The following is a 20,715-nucleotide window of genomic DNA, read 5'->3' on the forward strand; positions in this document are numbered from 1 at the left end:
TGAAGGGGGGGCGGGACCTCCCGCCTCCAGGGGTTGGCGCCCTGGCTCCCCGCGCGAAGCCGATTGGCTGCGCTCGGCGCAAGGGGCGGGGCGATTCGCCGGTGCGCGGCGCCATTCGGTAGGCGGAGGGAGACGGCGGGGAGGAGCCATGTTCAGAGCGGGAAGGAGGCCGGGATGACGCCCGGAGCCGCCATCTTGATTGGGGGCAGGGCATGGGAGGCACGGCGCTGGGCGCCATCTTGGGTACGGGCAAGCGGGTCCCCCTCGTGCACGTTGTGAGACCCGGCGGCGCCGCCGCCATGTTGGGGGCGGGCAGGGAAGCCACGCGCCGCCGCCATCCCGGCTTAGGGGCGCCCGCCCGCCGTGCCCCTCGGGGGTCGCGCAGGGCCCAGGGGCTGGCTTAAAGTACAGGAGTGTGTGTGATCGCAGTTAATGTCTTAAGGATAAAGATTACCAGAGGGTGAGAGAGAGAGAGCTTGTGAGGTAAGACGTGAAACGTACCTGCCGGTCTGGGGCTCAGGTACGGTTGTGAGATTTTGGTGCCCAGCTCTCTTGCACGTCAGGGGCAGTTCAGTGCAAATTAGATCGGCTTGTCTCACTCTTAATGTCGGTCGTTACCTGTAAGCCTCACTTGTGCAGGGATTCGCGCGTATTCCAGGGATTTGGGGCTTGTCAAGCCTCTGGAAGATTTGTTTTACAAGTGCTGGGCCACTTGTGAATTTCAAAAGAATGTTGTGGCTTTGTGTGAGATCCTTCTGTGGCTCCTGCAGGGTGACCAGGCACCCTCGGATCCTCCCCAGCACTGCTCCATGGATTAAACGCTCTGTTTAAATGCACTATTTGCTCCTTGGGAATTCTAGTTGCCCATTCTCTGAGCCTCGTTTGCCATCCCCCACGGGGATTAATTGGTCAGTTTATAGCTAATTTCTCGTTCTGCCCTCAGCCAGGCTCCTCTGTCCTGCCAGCCTTCCCACCCAGGGCTTTTCTGTGAATATATTTTGTAGTTTTGCCAAAGTACCTCTACCAGTGATAACCTGTAGAACATCATCACCTGGGCTGTGACACGGCAGTGTATGTGAGGGCTCAGAAAATTCATTTAAGAAACAAGAGTGCAAATGAAATCCCTGGGCAGTGTTTGTGCTTTGTGTCAGGCAGGTACAGACACGCATTTTGCGTTCTCGCGTCTCTCTCAAGCGCACACTTGACAACGTGAGAAGGGAAGAGAAGAATTCAGAAGTGGAGGGGTCTTGTTCTCTCCCAAACACGTGTTGCTGTGCCAGGTGCTCTGACCAGAGCCCTCATTTCTCACTGGGGCAGTGCTCAGGGGTTGGTTTCAGTGGGCAGGATCAGGCATCTCCTGCCTGCTTCACTCTCATCGCCCTCTGTGAAATGCAGCTTCCCTCGGCCTTGGATCTTTCCAGGAGCTGGGAACTCTGGTTCCTGAATCTTCGCGTTACCGGGCTTCCAGTTTGGCCCCTGTGGAGTTTAAAACTGAGGAAAAACGTGTTCTGACCTATTGCTGAAGGCAGCTAAACCCATCTGAAACCACTGCCTCCTGCATATGAAAGGCTCAGCTGCTGCCTCAGATAAGAGATTTACAACTTCGATGAGGCAAAGAATGGGAAAATGATGAGATTATAGATCCTCTGTAGCTGAGAGGCAGAGAGATAAAGTGATCAAAGAGAGCAGGAATTTAGCTGCCAACACAAGCTCCCTTGGACTGTGCCTGGTTAAAGGTGTGTTTCCCATGGAGGTGTTTCTTCCATAAGTAAGGAATTTTGGTGGTAGAGGATGCTGTGGAGGTATTTTTTCCAATGTGGGGTATTTCTGTACCCTGAACACCCCACAAAGACTGAAAACATTCATTAACACTCATCACTGATCACAGGCCAGGGTCTGATTTTCTGGTAGCTGCTGAGTTTATGGCATGTGCAGGCATTCCAGGTGCTTTTCAGGTATCTTTGGCAGAGTAAACAGGTAAATTCCACCACAGGATTCCTGATTTTCCTTTCCAGAGGCCTTTCCTCTGCAGGTTTGGTCTGACTTGAAAGGGTCTTTAAGGTTTGTGTGCAAGCTCACGCTGATTTTCCACAGTCCTTGCAGAAGTGATGATTGTGCAACATTTTATCAGCCGTTTTCCTGCCATAGGAAGAGAATTTTTTAGACAGCATCTGCTCAGGTACTATGGGACTACAAGTGACCAGTGACACTGTTGTGGTTTTCTCTGGGCCAAAGGGGAAAATGCTTTTAAGAACAAGATTACACTTGATATGAAAACACAGCAGGGAGCAGGACCAGCCCCTGTGTGTCCTTGTGTTTGTTTTGAAAAACAAACCCAGATGAAAATGACTGTATGAAAAAAAAAAAACAAACAAAAAAAACAGGAGGGCAAAGGGAAAAAAATGAATCAGCTTCTTTTGTATGATCCTACAGCAGAGTCCCACGTCCCACCCTGGTTCTGGCTCTGGTTCCTCTTGCCGGGAAGGGCTCTGGGGCACACCCAGTTTATTCCTTTTTGAGCCTTTCCTGCATGTGTTATCTCTTGGCATTTAATTCACCAGCAGGGAAGAAAAACTCTCTGAAACAAGCAGGACCCTTTCCTGCCTGTTCCTTTTGTATTGTTACACAGCTCCCCAGCCCGTGTGGGGTCATGGACGCTTCTCTTTGCAACCTTGTCCTTCACAAGCTGGCAAAACCCTTCCCCTTCTCCTTCCTCTTCCACCCAACGTTTCTGCCAGTGGTTTGAAAACCAGAACATTCCTAAAAAGGGGTGCAGTTCATGAACCCAAACCCCAGGGCACACTGGGCACTGCTGCCAGGGTTTGAAAACCAGAACCCTCCTACACGGGGTCCAGTTCATGAACCCCAACCCCAGGACACACTGGATATTTCTGCCAGGTTTGAAAGCTGCAGTTCATGAACCCAAACCTTGGGGCACACTGGATACTGCTGCCAGTGGTTTGAAAACCAGAACCCTCCTAAAGGGAGTCCAGGGTTTGAAAACCAGAACCCTCCTAAATGGGGTCCAGTTCATGAACCCAAACCTTGGGGCACACTGGATACTGCTACAAGGGTTTGAAAACCAGAACCTTCCTAAAAAGGGATGCAGTTCATGAACCCAAACCCCAGGACACACTGGATACTGCTACAAGGGTTTGAAAACCAGAACCTTCCTAAATGGGGTCCAGTTCATGAACCCAAACCCTGGGGCACACTGGGCACTGCTGCCAGGGTTTGAAAACCAGAACCTTTCTAAAAAGGGGTGCAGCTCATTAACCCAAACCTTGGGGCACACTGGATACTGCTGCCAGGTTTGAAAACCAGAACCCTCCTAAACAGGGTCCAGTTCATGAACCCAAACCCTGGGGCACACTGGATACTGCTGCCAGTGAATTGTTTTCCTGGAAGTTCCTCTCCTGCCTCATTATTCCCAGCAAGGCCCTAAACCAGGGAACTCTCACAGATGACTGTGCTACCACTGTAATCCCAAAAAAACCCCCAGGAGTCTCCAATCCTTCTGCTTCTCTCTGTGGCTTTTATTTACTTTCAAGCCCTCTCAGCGAACACGGCGGTTTTATTTCAAAGCTTATTGGCAGCTTCAGCAGCATCTCATGGTGCCAGAACATTCTTCAGTGCCTCGTTCATGATGCCACATCACCGCTCTGGGAATGGTTAGTGCAGGGCAGGAGAGGAATCCGAGCAGGAGCTCAATCCCTGCTTTTGGGTTTGTCAGTCCAGCAGAAACCACCACGGCCTCCCCTCCTCGTGCCTGAGAGAAGGGACCAGGAGAGGGACCCAAAGTCCCTCTGCAGCTGGGGTGCTTGGAGGAGGAGGGGTGGGAGAGGTGGAATTCTGTCTCTCCTGGTCTGCATTGTGTTGATTCCAGCATCTGGGAGAGGTGCAGCTCGTACCTGCACACACGTGGCTTTCTGAGCAAGACACAGCCTGAATGAGGGGAGTGTTTCTTTCTCGTGACACAGCTCACGAGAGTTTGGCAGCATGGAGTGCTATCAAAGAGTGTTCTGACTGGTAGCTGGTAAATAAATGGGTTTGGAATTGAGCTGAATGTGCTGTCAGTAATAAAAAGTGGTTTTGGAGACTGATTTTTTTTACAAAGGCCTGCACAAGGGGGAGTGACTTTGATTCTGTGATTCCTAACCCGTGTGTGGGCTCTCTGAGCAGGGTGTCAGTGACAGCTCTGCCACCACAGCACCGTGAGGCCTCCTGTGCAGGGCCAGAGCTGAGCAGGTGAGAAACACTGCAAGGCAGGAGAGCTGCACCTGGGCATGGCTTGTGCTGAGTGCCCCTTCTACAGCACCTACATGAACTTCACATTTGAAGCAGAATCACAAGAACTCACATTTTACGTCTTTCCTTCTTTTTAGTCCACGACACAAGAGGCTTTTTTTCTGTATTTCTCCATGTTATTTCAGCACTTCCCTGTCCCCACGGCTCCTCCCGATGCTCTGGGCTGACTCATTTCCTGTGCGGGACTCAGCAGCCATTTCCTGGCTGTTCAACACAGCAGTTTTTTCCCCTCCTAGTTGGGGTTGGAGTGCTGAAGGTTAGGCTATGGTTTGATGAATCTGTGGTTTTATTAATCTATGGTCTGATTATAACCCCTTCTCTTGCCCAGACATCACCTGGCAGCACCTGGGGCTCATGGCAGCCCCTCCTCTCCTGGGCCCCAGGGTCCATGATTTGGACTCTGACATTAAATTCATCACTCTTAACATTGCCATCCTTCCAGTTACTGCAAACCAGATTTCCTCTTCATTCAACCCATTTCAGCTCATAATAAACAAGATTTTTAAAAAGCGCCACAAGGCAAAGTCCTTGATCTCACAACACAGATCAAAGCCAGAGATTTTGATTTATTCCCTAAATTTGCTTATTGTCATTTGAGAAATCCAGATAAAACCTGTGTTTTTGTGTTAGACACAAGCTATCAGAAGGTTGTGTTGGTCCCTGTATTGATTCTGTGCCCATCATTCCACTTCTCCCCTCCAGCCTGTGCTCCCAATTTCCTGAGCCACTTCTTATTCCCATCCCATCCTGTGAGTAACTTGTGGACAGCTCTTGGAGCTCAGGCATTGCCTGGCCATTGGAATGTCAACCTGAGCTGTCACAGCACTTTTGAGCAGCTTTTTCCTGCTGGATTTTTAATTATTCTTTTAATCATATTGGAAAGCCTGGACTCATCAGCTTGCCTTAGACGTGGAGTGTTGGGGAAGAAACCCCCACACAGCAGGGATGCTGCCCTGGAGTCTGAATGGAGCACATGTGGAGGGCTGAGCCCTGAATAATTCATACCTGCAATGATTTATTCATGCCCAAAGCTGGATACCTCCCTGTGACTTTCCATTATCTCAAGGAGAAGGCAAAGGTTCCAATTCCATTCCTCTGTCCCCAGTACAGTGCCAGGACTCGGAGAAGGGGAGCTGACATCTCTGCTGAGCAAAAGAGGCAACTCCTGCCCTTCAGTGCCACAGCTGTGGCCCCTGACACCCAAACTGAAATGCAGGGAAAGGTCCTTACACGTTTTTCAGAGAGAACAGTGGGTGAGCAAGCAGGTAAAGCTCTTTTCTATGAATACACAGGGAAACTGAGACCCTGAGGTCAGGATGGTTGCATGACAAAAGGTCATTTTCTGAGCATGGAAAGCAAGCCCTGACTCGGTGATGTGAAACCATCGAGCTGAGCTCACTCTGCACCAGAAATTGCAGCGTTTCCCTCTGTGAAGTTACAGACTCTGACACAGTTGATGCCACATTGCAGGATGATTTTCTGCCCTTCCAGAAACCTTGCAGGAATGCCTGGACAAAGAAAGCAGCAGCTCAGGCTCATCTTTCCTGCCTCCTGTGTGCTCTCAGAAAATACCATCAGGAGAGGTTTACAGGGCCATGCTCTGAGTTCCTGACCTGGGCGAGGATTCTGCAAGACATTCAAATTCCGTCTGTCTAGAAAGGCTGAAAGATGATCCCGTGTTTCAGAGAGTCTCCAGACCCCCAGGCAGCACTGCTCCTCACTGTCTGGTGTGAAATTTCCTAATTGTTTAACCTGCAATCCTGACTTTTTTTTGTCCTTGAAATAGGCTCTGCATCAGCATAATTAAAAATGTCAAACAGGCTCGAGAGCCTCTCCAAGTTGCTAAAAATGAATGTGAATTTCCTCCCTGCAGCCTCGCTCCGTCTCTCCCTTGCTCTGGCCTCAGCTTTCCCGAGTGCCTGGTTCCAGCCCCTCAGCATAGTTTGCATTCCACTGCCAAGAATGAACATTTATTTATACAAACAACCCTTCTTCCAAGCACATCTCCCTCTATCCCAGGGCAGGGAAGTAAATGCTTGTCTGTCCATGGCTCCAGCTCTGCATTTCCTTCTTCTTTGTTTGCAGGGACAGATAAGTGCCATCCTGTTGCTTCCCTGTGCCCAGCAATGGCCTGAGAAGCTCCTTCCCTTCCTTGTAACAATTTGATTTTGTGACCCTCTTAAGGATAATGCCAATTTCCTGACCAGCCTCTCGAGGGGGCTCAGCAATAATTTCCAGAGTTGCAGCATGGGGGGCTCTGCAGGACTTTGAGAGGACTCAGATCTGCTTCTGTCCCAGCACACCATAGCCTGGTGTTCCCAGTTTAGCAGTGCTGTACTGGTTCTCCCAGCAGTGAGGGGAGGCAGGTGCAGCTCATGCATTATTGCTGCAGCCTCTCCATCCCTCACCTGTGATTGTTCCTGAAACCTTAGCTCTGCCCCTCTGTCCACAGGTGTCTCCTGTTGCATCTGCCATTCAGATGGATACAGATGCCAGATGATTCCAGACAGGAGAATGTCCCAGTCTGAGCAGGGGTCATTTAAATGAAAAAGGGCCCTGACAGAGAGGCACCTGCAGAGCATCCAGGGATGGTCCCTGGGGTGTGGAGCCTGCCTGCTGCTCGCTCCCTGCTCTGAACACAGGATTTTACAGGTAGAAATGGCAGCAACATTTGAAGAGGTGTCCCCAGGGCAGGCAGATCACACAGGTGTGTACAGCCCAGTACTGCCCCTGTGCTCCTCCATGTTTGTGTTTGCACCCCCCTATAATCTGTGCTGCGTGTGGTTCCCCTGGAGCTGAGTGGGACATGAGAGACTCCAAAGACAAGAGGAAGGAACAAGAGGACAGGAGGGATTGCCCAAATCCTGCTCCCCCTTTCCCCAAATCTGTCTTTTGGTGCCACACATGGCAGTTCAGGAGCCTCGGCCGTGCAGCTTGTTTCCACGCTGAGTCAAGAACAAAGATGTCCAAACACAGCTGGCTCAGAGAGGGTGGGGACAGCCACGCTCTGTGCCCACAGAGGATGGGGACAGCCACTCTCTGTGCCCACAGAGGATGGGGACAGCCATGCTCTGTGCCTGCCATGAGCCCCATTGTCATCCCAGCCAAGATCGACATCATTTCCCCAGGGCTGCAGCTCTATTAAACACAAAGCTTCAAATTATTTCCTACTTGGATCAAAGATGTGTTTGTTCCAGTGGCACTCAAGTTTAAAAGGCAGTGCTGGGCATGAATGAAACCTTCCCAGAGGCAGCTGCTGAGGCTCAATTGGTTTGTCAGTACTGTAGTTATGCTGTGGGCATCTCGTGTGGTTGCTGGCCCGTATGTTCCCAAAGGATGTTGTGCACTGGAACAGCTCAGGGAAGCCTTGCTCTATGGTTAAAGGGCTTTTGCTTTCATGGTGTGAAGGTTTGCTCATGCTTCAGATGGTGAAAGTGTTCAGGAATCTCACTTTGTGATTGCAGACTCAAATCCAAAGCACTCTGGATCAAACTGGGTGGAAGTGTATGAAGGGACACAACAGCCTGTGTGCAGAACCATGGAATTGGGGGTTTGATTGTGGTCTGGGGTCTGGGTGAGCAGCCTGCTCCCTAAATGCTGTCTCCTGGACTGCATTGTACAGCAGATGCTCCCTGTGACAGACAGGAGGTGAAGGAAGCCTGCTGGAGTATGAAATAAAGCATTAAAAGAACATGAAGGCAGGAAGATGCAGCATGTGAAGTCAGGGAGAACTGAGAACACTGTCCATGCCAAAGGAACAAAAGAAACTCAATATCCTTTAGAAGTGTTAATATTTAATTGGTGAGCTCTCTGATACCAAGGCAGTGACAATGACAGGAGCCTGTGCAAAGCTGTCTCATGGGGCCCCAGCATGCCCAAAACACAGGCACAGGGCTCCTTGTGGGCACAGCCATCAGTTCTGTGTGCACCACAGCACTGAATTCCTGGGTTTGGGTAAAACCAGCATCACCACAGCCCAAAAGAGGCTCCCAGTGCCTGGCAGCAGGTCTGGAAGTTGGGGATGTGTCACTCCTGGCTGCCTCCTGTGCAGGCACTACCTGCGCCTTCAGCCAGGGGAGCGTTTCCATGAGCTCACTCACTCTCCCTGTGGAGCTAAGTTCCCTCCTGAGGGGTTACATTTGTAGTTGTAGTATTGCAGTTCAGCTACATTTTCTTACTTGAAGGTCAGGGCTCAAAAAATACATGACAATACTTTATTTATTGAGAAATTACTTTGTTCCACAGTGCAAGATGACAGGTTCCTTCTGCAGCAGGTGGAAGTGAGTTCTCAGAATCCTTCCCTCAGGGACACTTTCAGCTGAGAACTCCAGATCCAAACCACCCCTTGGCTCTGGTTTCTGTGGAATCTGTTGAGTGGAGTTGCTTGGTTTGCTCCTCCTCATGCTCTGGGCAGGGTGTTGCAGCTGCAGCTCTCCTGGATCCAAGGCCAAGCGTGTGTTTCTTGTCCAAAGGATCATCCAGCTGTGGGGTTTTTATCTCTAAGGCTCTCAGGGAGTGGGGGACAGCAATCTCCAGACCCTGCTGGTCCTGGTGGCCACTCAGAGCCCAACCAAGCCAAGGGCTCTCAGGACAGAGAGCTTTGCTCACAGCTTCCATCCCACCCCAGGGACTGGCAGCTGGCTCTGAGTTCCCTTTGCTAACAAACACCTGTCTCCCCTCTCTCCTAGGCTGCCCTGTGCCCTGGATGGGATCCTGTCCTTGGGCAGTGCTCTGCTCTGTGGGAGGCTGCCTGCCTGACCTTGGAGCAGGTAAGGGAGGCAGGGGCACGGCAAAACGAGGGCAGAGTAGAAAATTGAGCAGGAGCCAAGGCTCCAAAGGTGGGAGCCTCTAAGTCTCACTGATGGCATCACCAGGGAGCCTGTGGCCAAAACCCTGGGGTGCTGCTCAGGGGGATGTTGAACCTGGGGCTCCTTTTGTGCTCCCCATGGTGGCAGAGATCCAGCAGGGACTGGAAGGAGCCATCCCACAGCCAGGGAGCTTCCCCTCCCTGCAAGGTACTTTGTTACCAGCACTGTTACCAGCAGTGTTTTTTCCTGCCTCCAGGAGCCATTTCCCATCACATCCCAGCAAACCTCTGGAAACACCTGGGGTGCAGAAGCGAACGTGAGTGTTTGCCTGGTGCTGGTGAGATGAGTCCTGCACCCCAGGCTGAGTCACCTCAATTTCAGAGGCTTTAGACAGGGGTAGGAAGGAGCTGAGGTGTCAGTCACTAAAGATGGTTTGTATTGCAAAAGAAGTAGGTTACCATGTCCCATTGTGAGCAATTACATCTAATTACAAGTCACAGATCGACCACAAATACTATTTAATAACAAATTGCTGCCACACTCCAGCCAGAGCGTGCTGGGGGAACGTGAGCTCTGCTCTGTGAGCAGGTGGGACAGCAGAGGACAGGGTCTGGTGCCAGCCCCAAAACTGGGGTGAAACTCTGGCTGCTGTGTCCTGTTCCCAGCAGTGCTCTGTGGGTTTGGCTTGGATCGGATTGGTTCAGTTCAGTTTAGCAGATGGTTGACGAAGCACCTTGTGTCACACGATGGTTTTTAGTTAAACTTTAAAAGGCTGCTCAGAAATGTAAAAAACCGCAATAAACTTCCTGAGAATTAAACAAAACACCATTTGCACCCTCCCCTCTCAGTCCCGGCTGTTCGCTTTGGCTTTTGGTCCCGGTGGAGCAGCACGGACCGAGCCCGGCCCGGGGACTCGCTCCTCCCGGCCCTGCCCACCGGTGCTGCGGGGCTGCCGCTCCCGGCGGGGCCGGGGCGAGCACCGGGGGCTGAGCGCCCCCTGCCGGTACCGGGACCGAGTTCCCCCTGCCGGTACCGGCACCGAGCTCCCCCTGTCGGTACCGAGCGCTCTCCGCCGGTACCGGGACCGAGCTCCCCCTGCCGGGACCGGCACCGAGCTCCCCCTGCCGGTACCGAGCGCTCTCCGCCGGTACCGGAGCCGAGCTCCTCCTGCCGGTACCGGCACCGAGCTCCCCCTGCCGGTACCGGGACCGAGCTCCCCCTGCCGGTACCGAGCGCTCTCCGCCGGTACCGGGGCCGAGCTCCCCCTGCCGGTACCGGGACCGAGCTCTCCCTGCCGGTACCGGAGCCGAGCTCTCCCTGCCGGTACCGGGCGCTCTCCGCCGGTACCGGAGCCGAGCTCCCCCTTCCGGTACCGAGCCGAGCTCCCCCTGCCGGTACCGGCACCGAGCTCCCCCTGCCGGTACCGAGCGCCCTCCGCCGGTACCGGAGCCGAGCTCCCCCTTCCGGTACCGGAGCCGAACGCACAAAAGAAACTCAATATCCTTTAGAAGTTTTAATATTTAATTGGTGAGCTCTCTGATACCGCTCGGCTCCAGTACCGAAGCCGAGCTCCCCCTGCCGGTACCGGAGCCGAGCTCCCCCTGCCGGTACCGAGCGCCCTCCGCCGGTACCGGGGCCGAGCTCCCCCTGCCGGTACCGGAACCGAGCTCCTCCTGCCTGTACCGGGACCGAGCGCCCTCCGCCGGTACCGGAGCCGAGCTCCCCCTGCCGGTACCGGGCAGCTCCGGCCGCGGGGAGCAGGAACAAAAGGATTCCCGTTCCACGTCGTTCCCGGGTGTTTGGCGAGCCCGGCGCGCTCCAACGCGGCAGAACCGGGAGGAGCAAAGGGGGAGGTACCGGAGCCACCCGGTGCCCGGTGCTTGGCGACAAACCCCGAGAGCAGAAACAACACAGCGCTGCTCTCAAGGTGAAGAAAAGGAAGTTTAATTTCTGACTCCAACATTTACAGTTTTCCAAAAGTGACAGTGGATTGGAGGGTGACAGTGCCACCTCTGCAATGGCACTGGACAAACCAACAGTCCATCAAATTTCTCCTCCATAAAAGAATAATAAGTTATTTACAGGAAGTGTGTGGGAGAAAGTTTGTTACGAGAATGTGAACATCAGAAGGCTTAGAAAATCTTAAAAAATCAGGGTGACACCCCCAGGGCACTGGCACAGGTGTGAGGTGCCCCCAGACTCCACCTTGACACTGTGACAGTGACACTGCAGCATTTCCTGCCCAGGTCACAGATTTGGCCTTTGCTGATTGCAGCTTTCCAACTTCCTCCTGGGAAATACAACGTGAGCTCCTATTAATAGAAGTTCATGGTTTCCAATGATTTTTTTTTTCCCTTCCCCAGGCTGGTTTGGTGGCTGGTCCCTGTTTGGTGGCCCAGGCAGCGCTGTGTCAGCTGCCCGTGGCTTTTATTAGATTTTTGGATTTATTTGGATTTTTCAGAGGCCTTGATTCAGTGCTCACAGTTGCATCCCAGGCCAGTGGCTCTGGAACTCAGCCCCTCAGGAGCAGAGATAATTAGAACTCAGGGAAAAAGTGATGTCCGAGTCTTTGAACAAAAAATAAGTCTTGTTTAAGGAATGTGGTGCTGGAGGGCAGTGTTTGCCAGCAGGGTCCGTCTCCCTCTTGGTGCCTGCAGTCAGATCCTGCCCTCCACAGACACTCCCGGTGGGATTTTGTGGGAGCCTCTCTCAAAATGGAGGCACGGTGCCCTGGAGCAAGCACAGGATGGATCCTGGGAATTGTATTTCTGCAAGCTGGAAGGATGTGGGCAAGCAGGAAGAGAGCTGAAGAGGTGCTCAGAAGATTCTTGTACAGGGCAGATGAGGAGGCAAACAAACGACGTAGAGAACGGGAAAACCAATTTGTTAGGAAATGATGGCTCCATCCCCATGGCTCCTGCTGAGGAGGGTGGGACAAGCCCCGTGAATTCTGGCAGCCATGAGCTGCAGCTGCTCCACTCAGCTCCTGTGCTGCAGCCAGATGTGTTTGAGTGCAGCTTCAGCCCTTCCTGCCCTGACACAGCCCCAGCAGTGCCTCCGTGCTCGGGCAGTGCCCCACACGTGTGTTTGGGGGCTGTCCCAGCTCCCCTCACCTCCAGGGAGGGCTTCCCAAGGGGGCAGGAGTCAAGTTTAAGCTCTGCTCTTCTGTATCCTGTTGTTTTCCTAACAGGATTGCTGCAGTTTCCTGCACTGTCTTATCTGGAGCAGGGAAGTCAGAGCTCTCCAATTCTCTGGCTCTGGGTGCATGTCCCAGGTTCTAATCTGCAAAACAGGCGCTGGAGGCCCTGAGAGGCACCAGGCAGGGCTGTCACAGGGCAATGGGACAAGGACACGGGGGGCAAAGGGCTTTTAGTGCCTCCAAATTAATGCCTTTATGTAGTGCTCCTGTTTGCACAAGGCTGTGTCTGTTTTATGGGTTCAGGCCTTCAGCACACCTGGGAGGGGGACAGGGGAAGATCCCAGTGGTGACAATCTCAGGTCACTCTGTGTCTGACAGAGCTTAGAGGAGGATAAATCTCAGAAAGTGCTGAGTTTGCTCTCCCCCCCTGCCACCAAGGACTCAAAGGACACACATAAAGTCTTAAAACGAAAAAAAAAAAGCTTTTTTTGAGCTTCCATGTTTCAGTCCAGCTCAAAGTTCAGTCTCCCCTGAAGTGCTGGAGACTCTTGTGAAATTACCTGGCCACATTTTCTGGAATACAGAGGTAAAATCAGTACCCACAGCACTGAGGCCTGGAAAGCTGTGCAGAGCAGGGCCTGAGAAAGCCAAACCTTGTAGATTAAAAAAAAAAAAAAACACACACAAAAAAAAGCCAAAAAACAAACAAACAAAAAAAAAACCAACAAAAGAAACCAACCCAAAAACCCCAAAAAAACCAAACCCCAAAAAACCAAAAACAAACAAGCAAACAAAAAAAAACCAACCAAAAAACCCCCCAAAAAAACACTAACCCCCCAAAAAACTCCAAAACCAACCAACTAACCAACCAACCAAAACCCCCCAAAAAAACCCAACAAAAAACCCCAAACCAAAAAAACTCCCAACTTTATTTTTTTCCATGAGTGAGCCTGAATTTACCTAACTGTAGGTTTTAGCAGTAGACTGAATTCCCTGTGGGTTTAAAAAAAAAAATAAAATCCTTTACTGTACAGCTCTGGAATGTCCTGTTTTCCTGCAGAAAGGTGTGGGTCCTGTACACAGTGTCCATTATCAGATGGGAGCCTCTCCTGGAAAGAGGATTAACCCACAACATCACTCCAGGCCACACAGACACTGAATCAGGCACAAGGCTCCAAAACAAGCAAAATGCCCCAAACTCTAAGCCCAGACCCTTCCCCAGGGTTGCAGGTAAAAACTGTGACAAAGATCAAGATGGATTTTTATTATTCAAAGGGAATTCACCTACGCCAGTTGAGCCTTTGGGGGAAGGACAGTGGTCATTTTTCTCACTCAGCTGTGACTGTGAATTCCACTTGCCATTCCTTTGAGGGAGTCTCAGCTGCTGGAAATCTGAGGGTCACAGCAGCCTGAGGGGTCTGTAGCTGAGCTCCAGAACCTGTGCTGGGAACTAAACAGCAAGGGAAGAATAAAAGGCTTTTCTTTCAAAGAGATCAGGAAGAGGAAGACATGTGCCTGGAGATAAGGGGAGATAAAAGCATTCCATTGGCAGGGGCCTGTGATAGGGATCAAGATGTTCATCTGCCAAGTCAGTGATTTTGTGGCCCTGTGACCACTGGGAGCTTCCCGTTGTTCCTGTTACCTTTTCCCACACTGACTGAAGGCACCAGATTGTTGGCATGGAAGTTCCTTTGAGTCTGTCTGAATGGCTCAGCCCTTGCAGGGAATTGCACAGGCTGAACTCGAAGGTGAAATTCTCTTTTGCTTCAGGAGGGAAAATGGTTCTGCCCCAATTAGGCTGAACTCAGAGATGAAACTCTCTTTTGCTTCAGGAGGGAAAATGGTTCTGCCCCAAGTTCAGCTTGTAGGGAGGGCTCAGTGGGAGCAGGCTGTGAGCTGCCCTGGCCTGAGGAGGTCAAACACCTCTGGGGAGAAGCTTGGGCAGAGCCTCTGAGGGGTCAGGGCACTGAAATGGCCATTGGAGGTGACTCCCTGCCCTGTTTGCCCAGGTTCATCAGGAGTGAGCTCACAGGAACAGTAGATCCCATACAAGGCCTTGATTAACATCAGGAGCTCAAATTGCATTTGCTGCTTCCAAAAAAGGCTTTTATTATCTGATTTTTTTTTGTTAAAGCAGCAGCAGATTTCAGTAAAAAATTCTCAGTCAATCCCGCCTTTGCACATTCCACATGCTGGCACGTGCATCAGCCAAGCATTTGGGCTAAAATTATCTGTGCTATCATTAGGAAGGAACATATGGATTGATGGAAGTGCAGCAAGGAGCTGTGTGCTGTGCTGCAGGCTCACCCTGAAGGGAGCAGCTCCTGGTCAGCTGGCACCTGTGAGAGGTGTGAGCTGTTCCCTTTGGGCAGGAGAGCCAGTGTGTTGGGCTGTGCTGGATGGGCACAGCACTCACAGCCATTCCTGCCCCTGTGCTGTTGGCTTCACCCTCAATTTGCACCTCAGGCAGCCTTCACCCTCACCCTCTGAGTGCCAGACTCCTGAGATACAGCCCTGTGGGCAAGCACTGAGTTCATGGATTGCAGCTGGGATGAGCTTCTCCCACCTTGCCCAGCTCTCTGGGAGAGCAGGAGCCCCAGGGCTGGAGCTCCTGTGCCTGCTCAGGTGTGCTCAGGTGTGCTCAGGTGTGCTCAGCTGTGCTCAGGTGTGCTCTCAGCAGCACGTGCTCACACACCACCAGTCAGGGCCTGTTCTCCCCAAGAGCTGAGGTCTGTGTAGCCAGAACTGCTCAAAGAACCACTTTTGACAAGGTTCCAGTGTTCTCAGCCTTGCCTCTTTTCCCATCACTGATTGCAAAGCTTTTAATTAACCATGGGCTGAGATGTGAGGGTGTGGTGTCAGCGATGGCTCCTGGGCTGCTGTGGTGCTGAGGGCGTGCTACATGTCCCCTGTGACACAGGAATGACTTCCAGGCTGCTGCATGGAGCCTTCCAGACAGATGGGAGAGTTTAAACTAAATCAGATTTAGTCTCTAATATAAACACAAGTTGCATGTGCAAGTCCTTCAGTTGGGAAACTGCCTCTTGTTCCTGTTTGCAAAGTCAGAGGATGTCAGGCTGAAGCAGCCTCACTATTCCTTGTCCTCTCTCTGCAGTTCAGCACTTAAAGACACAGAGCTTGCCAGCCCCAGAGTGCTGAAGGAATGGCTTGCAGAGTTCAGTTTGCAAAATTCTATTTTCAGTGTTTATATTTAGTTTCCGTTCCGTTGATGTTGCAGAGGCTGATCCTGCAAATATTTACCCCAGGCAGGTTTTGTGTGTAGAGTTCCTGGGAGTGCAGTGGGAGCTCAGCCCAGGGAGGGCACAGCTCTGCAGTGGGCTGAGCATGGAGAAATTCAGTTGTATCTTCTGGTCAGGGTTTTATATATATACATAAACACTTCTCCACGTATATAGCACACACATGTGATGATCCTTTCAGGTTCTGAGAGAGAAAGGCCACTCAAAGCATCACTTACTGATCCCCACCTGAGAGAAGGCTCAGTGAGACAGAAAGCAGCAGCATGGTGAGTGTTCTGTTATGGCATAAATGATAGCACAGACAAGAAAGAAAGAACAAATTGATTTTTAAAAGGAGTCCTGAGATGTGATTGCTGGTCTAGAATTATTGCACTGCTGGGGAGGGACAGAAAGAGCCCCAAGAACTGCTCTTGTCTGCTTCTCTCTCACTCATGTTCTCTCCAACACCTTTACAGAGTGAGAGCACCAGTGACAGAGGGTGCAGCAGTACCAGTTCCCTGCAAGCAGATCTCTCCAACCTTGTGATCTGGGCACACACTCATGGCACCATCTGCAACCAGATCCCAGGCCTGGAATTTATGCAGAACACAGATCATGTGAGCAGTGACAACGCTGTGCTGTGGATGTGCAGAGCTGGACATGCCTACCACTGGCACTGTGGGAAGTCACACAGCACAGGTGAAGAAGTGACTGAGGCTGTAGGAGGGAGAAGGAGGCTCCTGTCCTCTGAGTCTTTGGCAAGAGAATCCAGCTTTGAGGAAAAGAAGCTCAGGCTGACCCCATCCTCTTTTGGGCTGGACCAAGAAGGTCCTGGGAGCACAGGGTCGTGTGGCAGATCCCAGGGGGTCACTGAGCAGAAGGCTGACAGCCCCTACACAAGGAATAATGAGCCCAAGGGGAGTCAAAATAGCAGGAAAGCCAAATTCTCTGCAGCAGAGCAGCACTTCTCCATGTCTGGTAGCAGAGTCCAGACTGGTGAACAGGATGTGAAGTCCAAAAGGTACAAAGACACAGAGATCGTTATCTCTGATGAAGAGCAGTGTGAGGCAGATGAAGACAGCAAAGGGGACAGAATCAGCCAGGACAATGTGCCAGAGCCATCTGCTGAGAAGTTGCAGATGCACCACTGCCAGGAGATGGCATTGCACCAGCCAACAGCCTCCCAAAAAACTGCCTTTGCCCCTACAGCAAAGCCACCCCTAGCCCGTGCCTACATTCTGCAGGATCCTGTCAGCAGCTCAGAGGATCTGAGCAGGAACATCCTGAGGCTGGCTCCCACCACTGCTGCAGGGCCCGTGGCTGATGCTTGCAGAGCAAGGAGCCTCCCAGGGTCAGCAGCACCAAAGGGATGTCCCAAACCCCTTCCTGTCCCCAGCACTGAAGCCCAGCCTGAATCACCGCCCTCAGTGATGTTCTTTGAGCTCCAAGCCACTGCTGCTGTTCAGCAACATCTCCAGCTGAGCCCTTCAGAGTGTGGCACACTGGGAATGGGCTCCAGTGGGGATGGTGCTGAGAAGGTGGGTGAGGACAGTGAGACATCAGGATCTGAGCAGACACCTTGTTCTTCAGCCTTCCAGAGTCCAGAGACACATCCACCTGCAGCCTCAAATGGAGGTAAGGCAGCGTGGAGTTCTGTGCCTGCAGGGGTGTGGGGGTGTTCCATTAATCACTTTCCCAAAATATCCAAGGAGTTCACATCACTGCCAAGATTTGTACTGCAGCATCCAAGGAAATCTCTTGGATTTGGGGCACTCCTGTTTCTGCTTGAGGGGACTATAAAGCTCCCTGCCTAAAGGAATTGGTGCTTTTGTAGGGAATGCCCTTCTCTGGGGGTACCCAAAGGTGTTCTTGGCTGTGCCCCAGCCCCAACATCCCAGTTTGAATACTTTGGTCTTCCACTTTACCCAGTACTCCCACACAGTACGTTGGTTGTACTTGAGAGAGTCCCTGTGGGAAACTGGAGCTGGAGCAGGGAACTCAGGTCTCAAGAGAAAGAAACAAGAGGAAGTAATGCAGAGAAATTGTGGCCAAAGCTCTGGCTGCACCAAGGCCAGTGGCAAAACTTCCCAATGCTGCCAGTGGCAGCAGAGTTGTCAGTCCTGCACAGGAAATGCAGGACTCCACACATTTCTTTAGTCCTTTCAAGAATTAAGATTTTTGTATGTGCTGTCCTGCAGCACAGGGGCCTGGGCATGTCCTTGTGAAGGGTAGAGGTTGCTGAGGCAGCATTTGGGGTCTGCCTGGGATGTGCTTACAGCACCAGGGCTGGTCCTGAAAAGGCTTAGGGGTTGTTGTTCCTTGTGGAGCCATAACCACACAAACTGCCACAGTTGGGGTTTGGGAGCAGTATTTTACTATTTTCATAACTGACATCATGTGTCATGTGAAGGGACTGGGAATTCTTCTGGGAATGTCTGTAGTAGCTGTTTCTGCCAAGGTGACTGGCTCATGGCTCAGAGGAGGCCTCAGCATTATTGATTCATGAGCTGTTCCTCTCTGCACCTGGAGCAGACAGTACAAAACAGGCCAAAACCCCAAAAAAGTGGGACAGCCATCAGTCTTTCAGGATGACAGCTAAGCCTGTAAGAAAGAACCTGGTGCAAAAAGGGTTCTAGGTGTTGGCTCATGAGCCCTTTTCCATCACCCCATCCTCAGCCCTGGACGAGTCACAGGCGAGCAGATGGAGCTTTCCAGCAATCCAAAGAATTCATTTCTCATGCTACATCGAACTGGGTGGATGTGGGATTGCCATGGCAACTTGAGAGAGAGCCCAACTGGAATCCTGGCAATCCTTTAAACAAAATCATAGTAGACTTTTACTCACCTGTGTGTTCTCCCTCACCATCCACCCCAACCTTTGGTTCATGCTTTTATTTCATGGTGAAAGGGAAATTTCCCTGTATGGCAGTGAGCAGGGCCAGCTGCCAAGGGAGAGAGACCCAACTTCCCCTGGAGTGCTGGGCACTGTTGGGTTGTGCTGTCTTGTGGAGAACACAAATATGACCCAGAGTTCTAGGGGAAGGGGTTTGGGAGAGTCCTGTCCTCTCAGAATGGCTTCCAGAAAGCAGATAGACACTATCCTGTATCTCCTTGTGTTTTACTGATCTTTGTGGATTCTTCCTGTCCACAAAATTATGTCTTGTCCTTTAGATGTGCTGAACAAGCAGAAGAAAAAGAAAAGCAATAGCACTGCAGACATAAAAGTGTTTGAAGAGTGGCTGAGGGGGCACCACCCCTCCGAGACACGCAAGATCCACAGGCTGCCTCCTGCAGACCTTGACCACTACCTGCTCTCCTTCTTCACATCTACCAAAAAACAGAATGGCATGGACTTTTCTGCCAATTCCTTAAACACCTTCCGGTGCAACATCAACAGGTACCTCCAGCAGCACAACTACCAGTACAGCATATTGAGAGGGCCAGAGTTCAAGGCCTCTCAGGAAGCCTATAAATTAAAACATCATTATCTGTTTCAAAAGAAGAAGGAAGAGTGGAATGTTGTGGAGAACCTGACAGGTGAAGATGTGGCAAATCTTCTTGAGAAGGGAATTTTAAGCAAGACAAACCCTCAGGGCTTGTTGCGCCTTGTATTCACCAACCTCATTAGGGGGTTTGGGGCAAACACCCACCACCAGGCCCACCAGCTGTACTGGGGACAGGTGGTGCTGAGGAAGACCAAAGGAGAGGTGGAGTACTTGGAGTGGAAGGATGATCTGAGCCCTGAGGGAAATGAAGGGGAGCTAAACCCACGGCTCTTTGCCAAGCCTGAGGATCCAGAGAACTGCCCGGTCTCCAGTTACAAGGAGTATGCCAGGAGGAGGCCAGCAGACATGCTGGAGGACAACCACCCTCTTTACCTGGCTCCCAAGTCACTGTACTCTGTCTGGGACAAAGTGTGGTACATCAGGAAGGCACTGTCAAAAGCCAAAATTGATAAAATCTTGAAAGTTATTACGCAGGATGTCAGAGGAGCAGTAAGGAAGACCAAGAAATAGGGGTGTCCCTTCAGCTTTGCCCCTTCAACCACCCCAAGGCTGCTCTGAAACACAATCCTACTGCAATATTTGGTGTAGGTTGAGAACAGACAACCTTCTGCTGAGCTTCACCTTGGCACTGAAGGTACTTACAGATCTGCAGTGCCTTGGCTTTCAGGGAAGTTCCTTTGTTGTTGTTTCTGTTACTGGAATTGATAATTCAGTGAGTTAATGAGAGTCCTCAGTTTCACATTTGCCAAACGAGTTAATGTTCTACCACACAGTCAATGCTGTTAGAAACCACCACTGCTGACACAGAGAGGGCTTGGGGGTGGCAGAGCCTGGCCAGGAGTGTCAGCTGCACCCACATTTTGAGGCTGACACCCTAAGAGCTCAGCCTGTGGGAAAGGATGAGCAACAGGAGAGCGATGATGCCGCCAATCCCAACCTTGCAGGAACATTTCTGACAAGGTTCAGGTCATTTCCCTTAGGGAAAGATTTGTAGATTGAAGAAGTTGTGGCTGTTTTAAGAAGTTATTTAAAGTGTCTGACAATGTTGAAAGGTTTTATGGTAAGTGGTTTCCCTGGAATGCAAAACCCAACTCCACAAAGGCACTGGGAGGTGTGCTCAGCACTGTTACAGCTCAGTCAGGTTTTTGGGTGCATTGTTGGCAGAGCCAAATAAAAGAACCTTTAATTCAGTCCTATCTGTCTGTGTCTGAACAGCAGGTGATGCTTTCCTGGAACACTGCTGTGTTCTCTGTTGTGCTCAGTCTCCCCTGCTCCCAGCCCAGAGGCACAGAGCTTTGGGCCCTTTGAAGCCCTAGGAGCCATTCCCATGGTGTCAAACAAAGCCTTGGGGGTCAAGCTCTTTGCCCCAGTTGGTCCCATCCAACCAACTGAACATCAAGAAGTAACATCAGGACCTTTGAAGAGACATAAAACCAGACAAACTCCTCAGGTGCTGGAGGATGTGTGCCAGCTCCTCTTTGCTTTGGAGCACTGGTGGCATTGCCCTGACACCAGACTGAGATCTGTCCCGAGGGTCCTGTGGTGACCCAGCTACGGTCACACCTCTGCTCCCCGCTTCCCTCAGCCCCCAGAGCCCCAGACCACCCCACTTTGGGCTCTCTCCTCCCCATTTCTGGTCGGTTCAGCCCACGCCCAAGGCTCGGGAACAACCCCCCCGGGGAGCAGAGTGGGGTCGGTACTGGGGTTCCAGTGGG

At 51.6% G+C, this 20,715-nt stretch overlaps 1 protein-coding gene across 1 annotated transcript; it reads left to right on the plus strand.

The window, feature by feature from the left end:
• The first annotated feature begins 300 nt into the window (after positions 1 to 300).
• Positions 301 to 20,588, plus strand: LOC129131409 (uncharacterized). The gene is made up of 5 exons (XM_077191455.1): positions 301 to 483; positions 8,997 to 9,077; positions 15,697 to 15,781; positions 15,971 to 17,129; positions 18,666 to 20,588. The coding sequence occupies exons 3-5, from the start codon at positions 15,779 to 15,781 to the stop codon at positions 19,508 to 19,510; spliced, it is 2,007 nt and encodes a 668-aa protein (XP_077047570.1). The 5' UTR covers positions 301 to 483; positions 8,997 to 9,077; positions 15,697 to 15,778; the 3' UTR covers positions 19,511 to 20,588.
• Positions 20,589 to 20,715: the final 127 nt, after the last annotated feature.

This window comes from Agelaius phoeniceus, chromosome 29, assembly GCF_051311805.1.
Source record: "Agelaius phoeniceus isolate bAgePho1 chromosome 29, bAgePho1.hap1, whole genome shotgun sequence".
Lineage (NCBI taxonomy): Eukaryota > Metazoa > Chordata > Aves > Passeriformes > Icteridae > Agelaius > Agelaius phoeniceus.

What these genes read in the sequence shown, in the direction of transcription:
- LOC129131409 (XM_077191455.1), top strand. An exon ending in ACCTGCAGCCTCAAATGGAG is followed by an intron (nt 17,130 to 18,665) that starts GTAAGGCAGCGT and finishes CTTGTCCTTTAG; the next exon opens with ATGTGCTGAACAAGCAGAAG.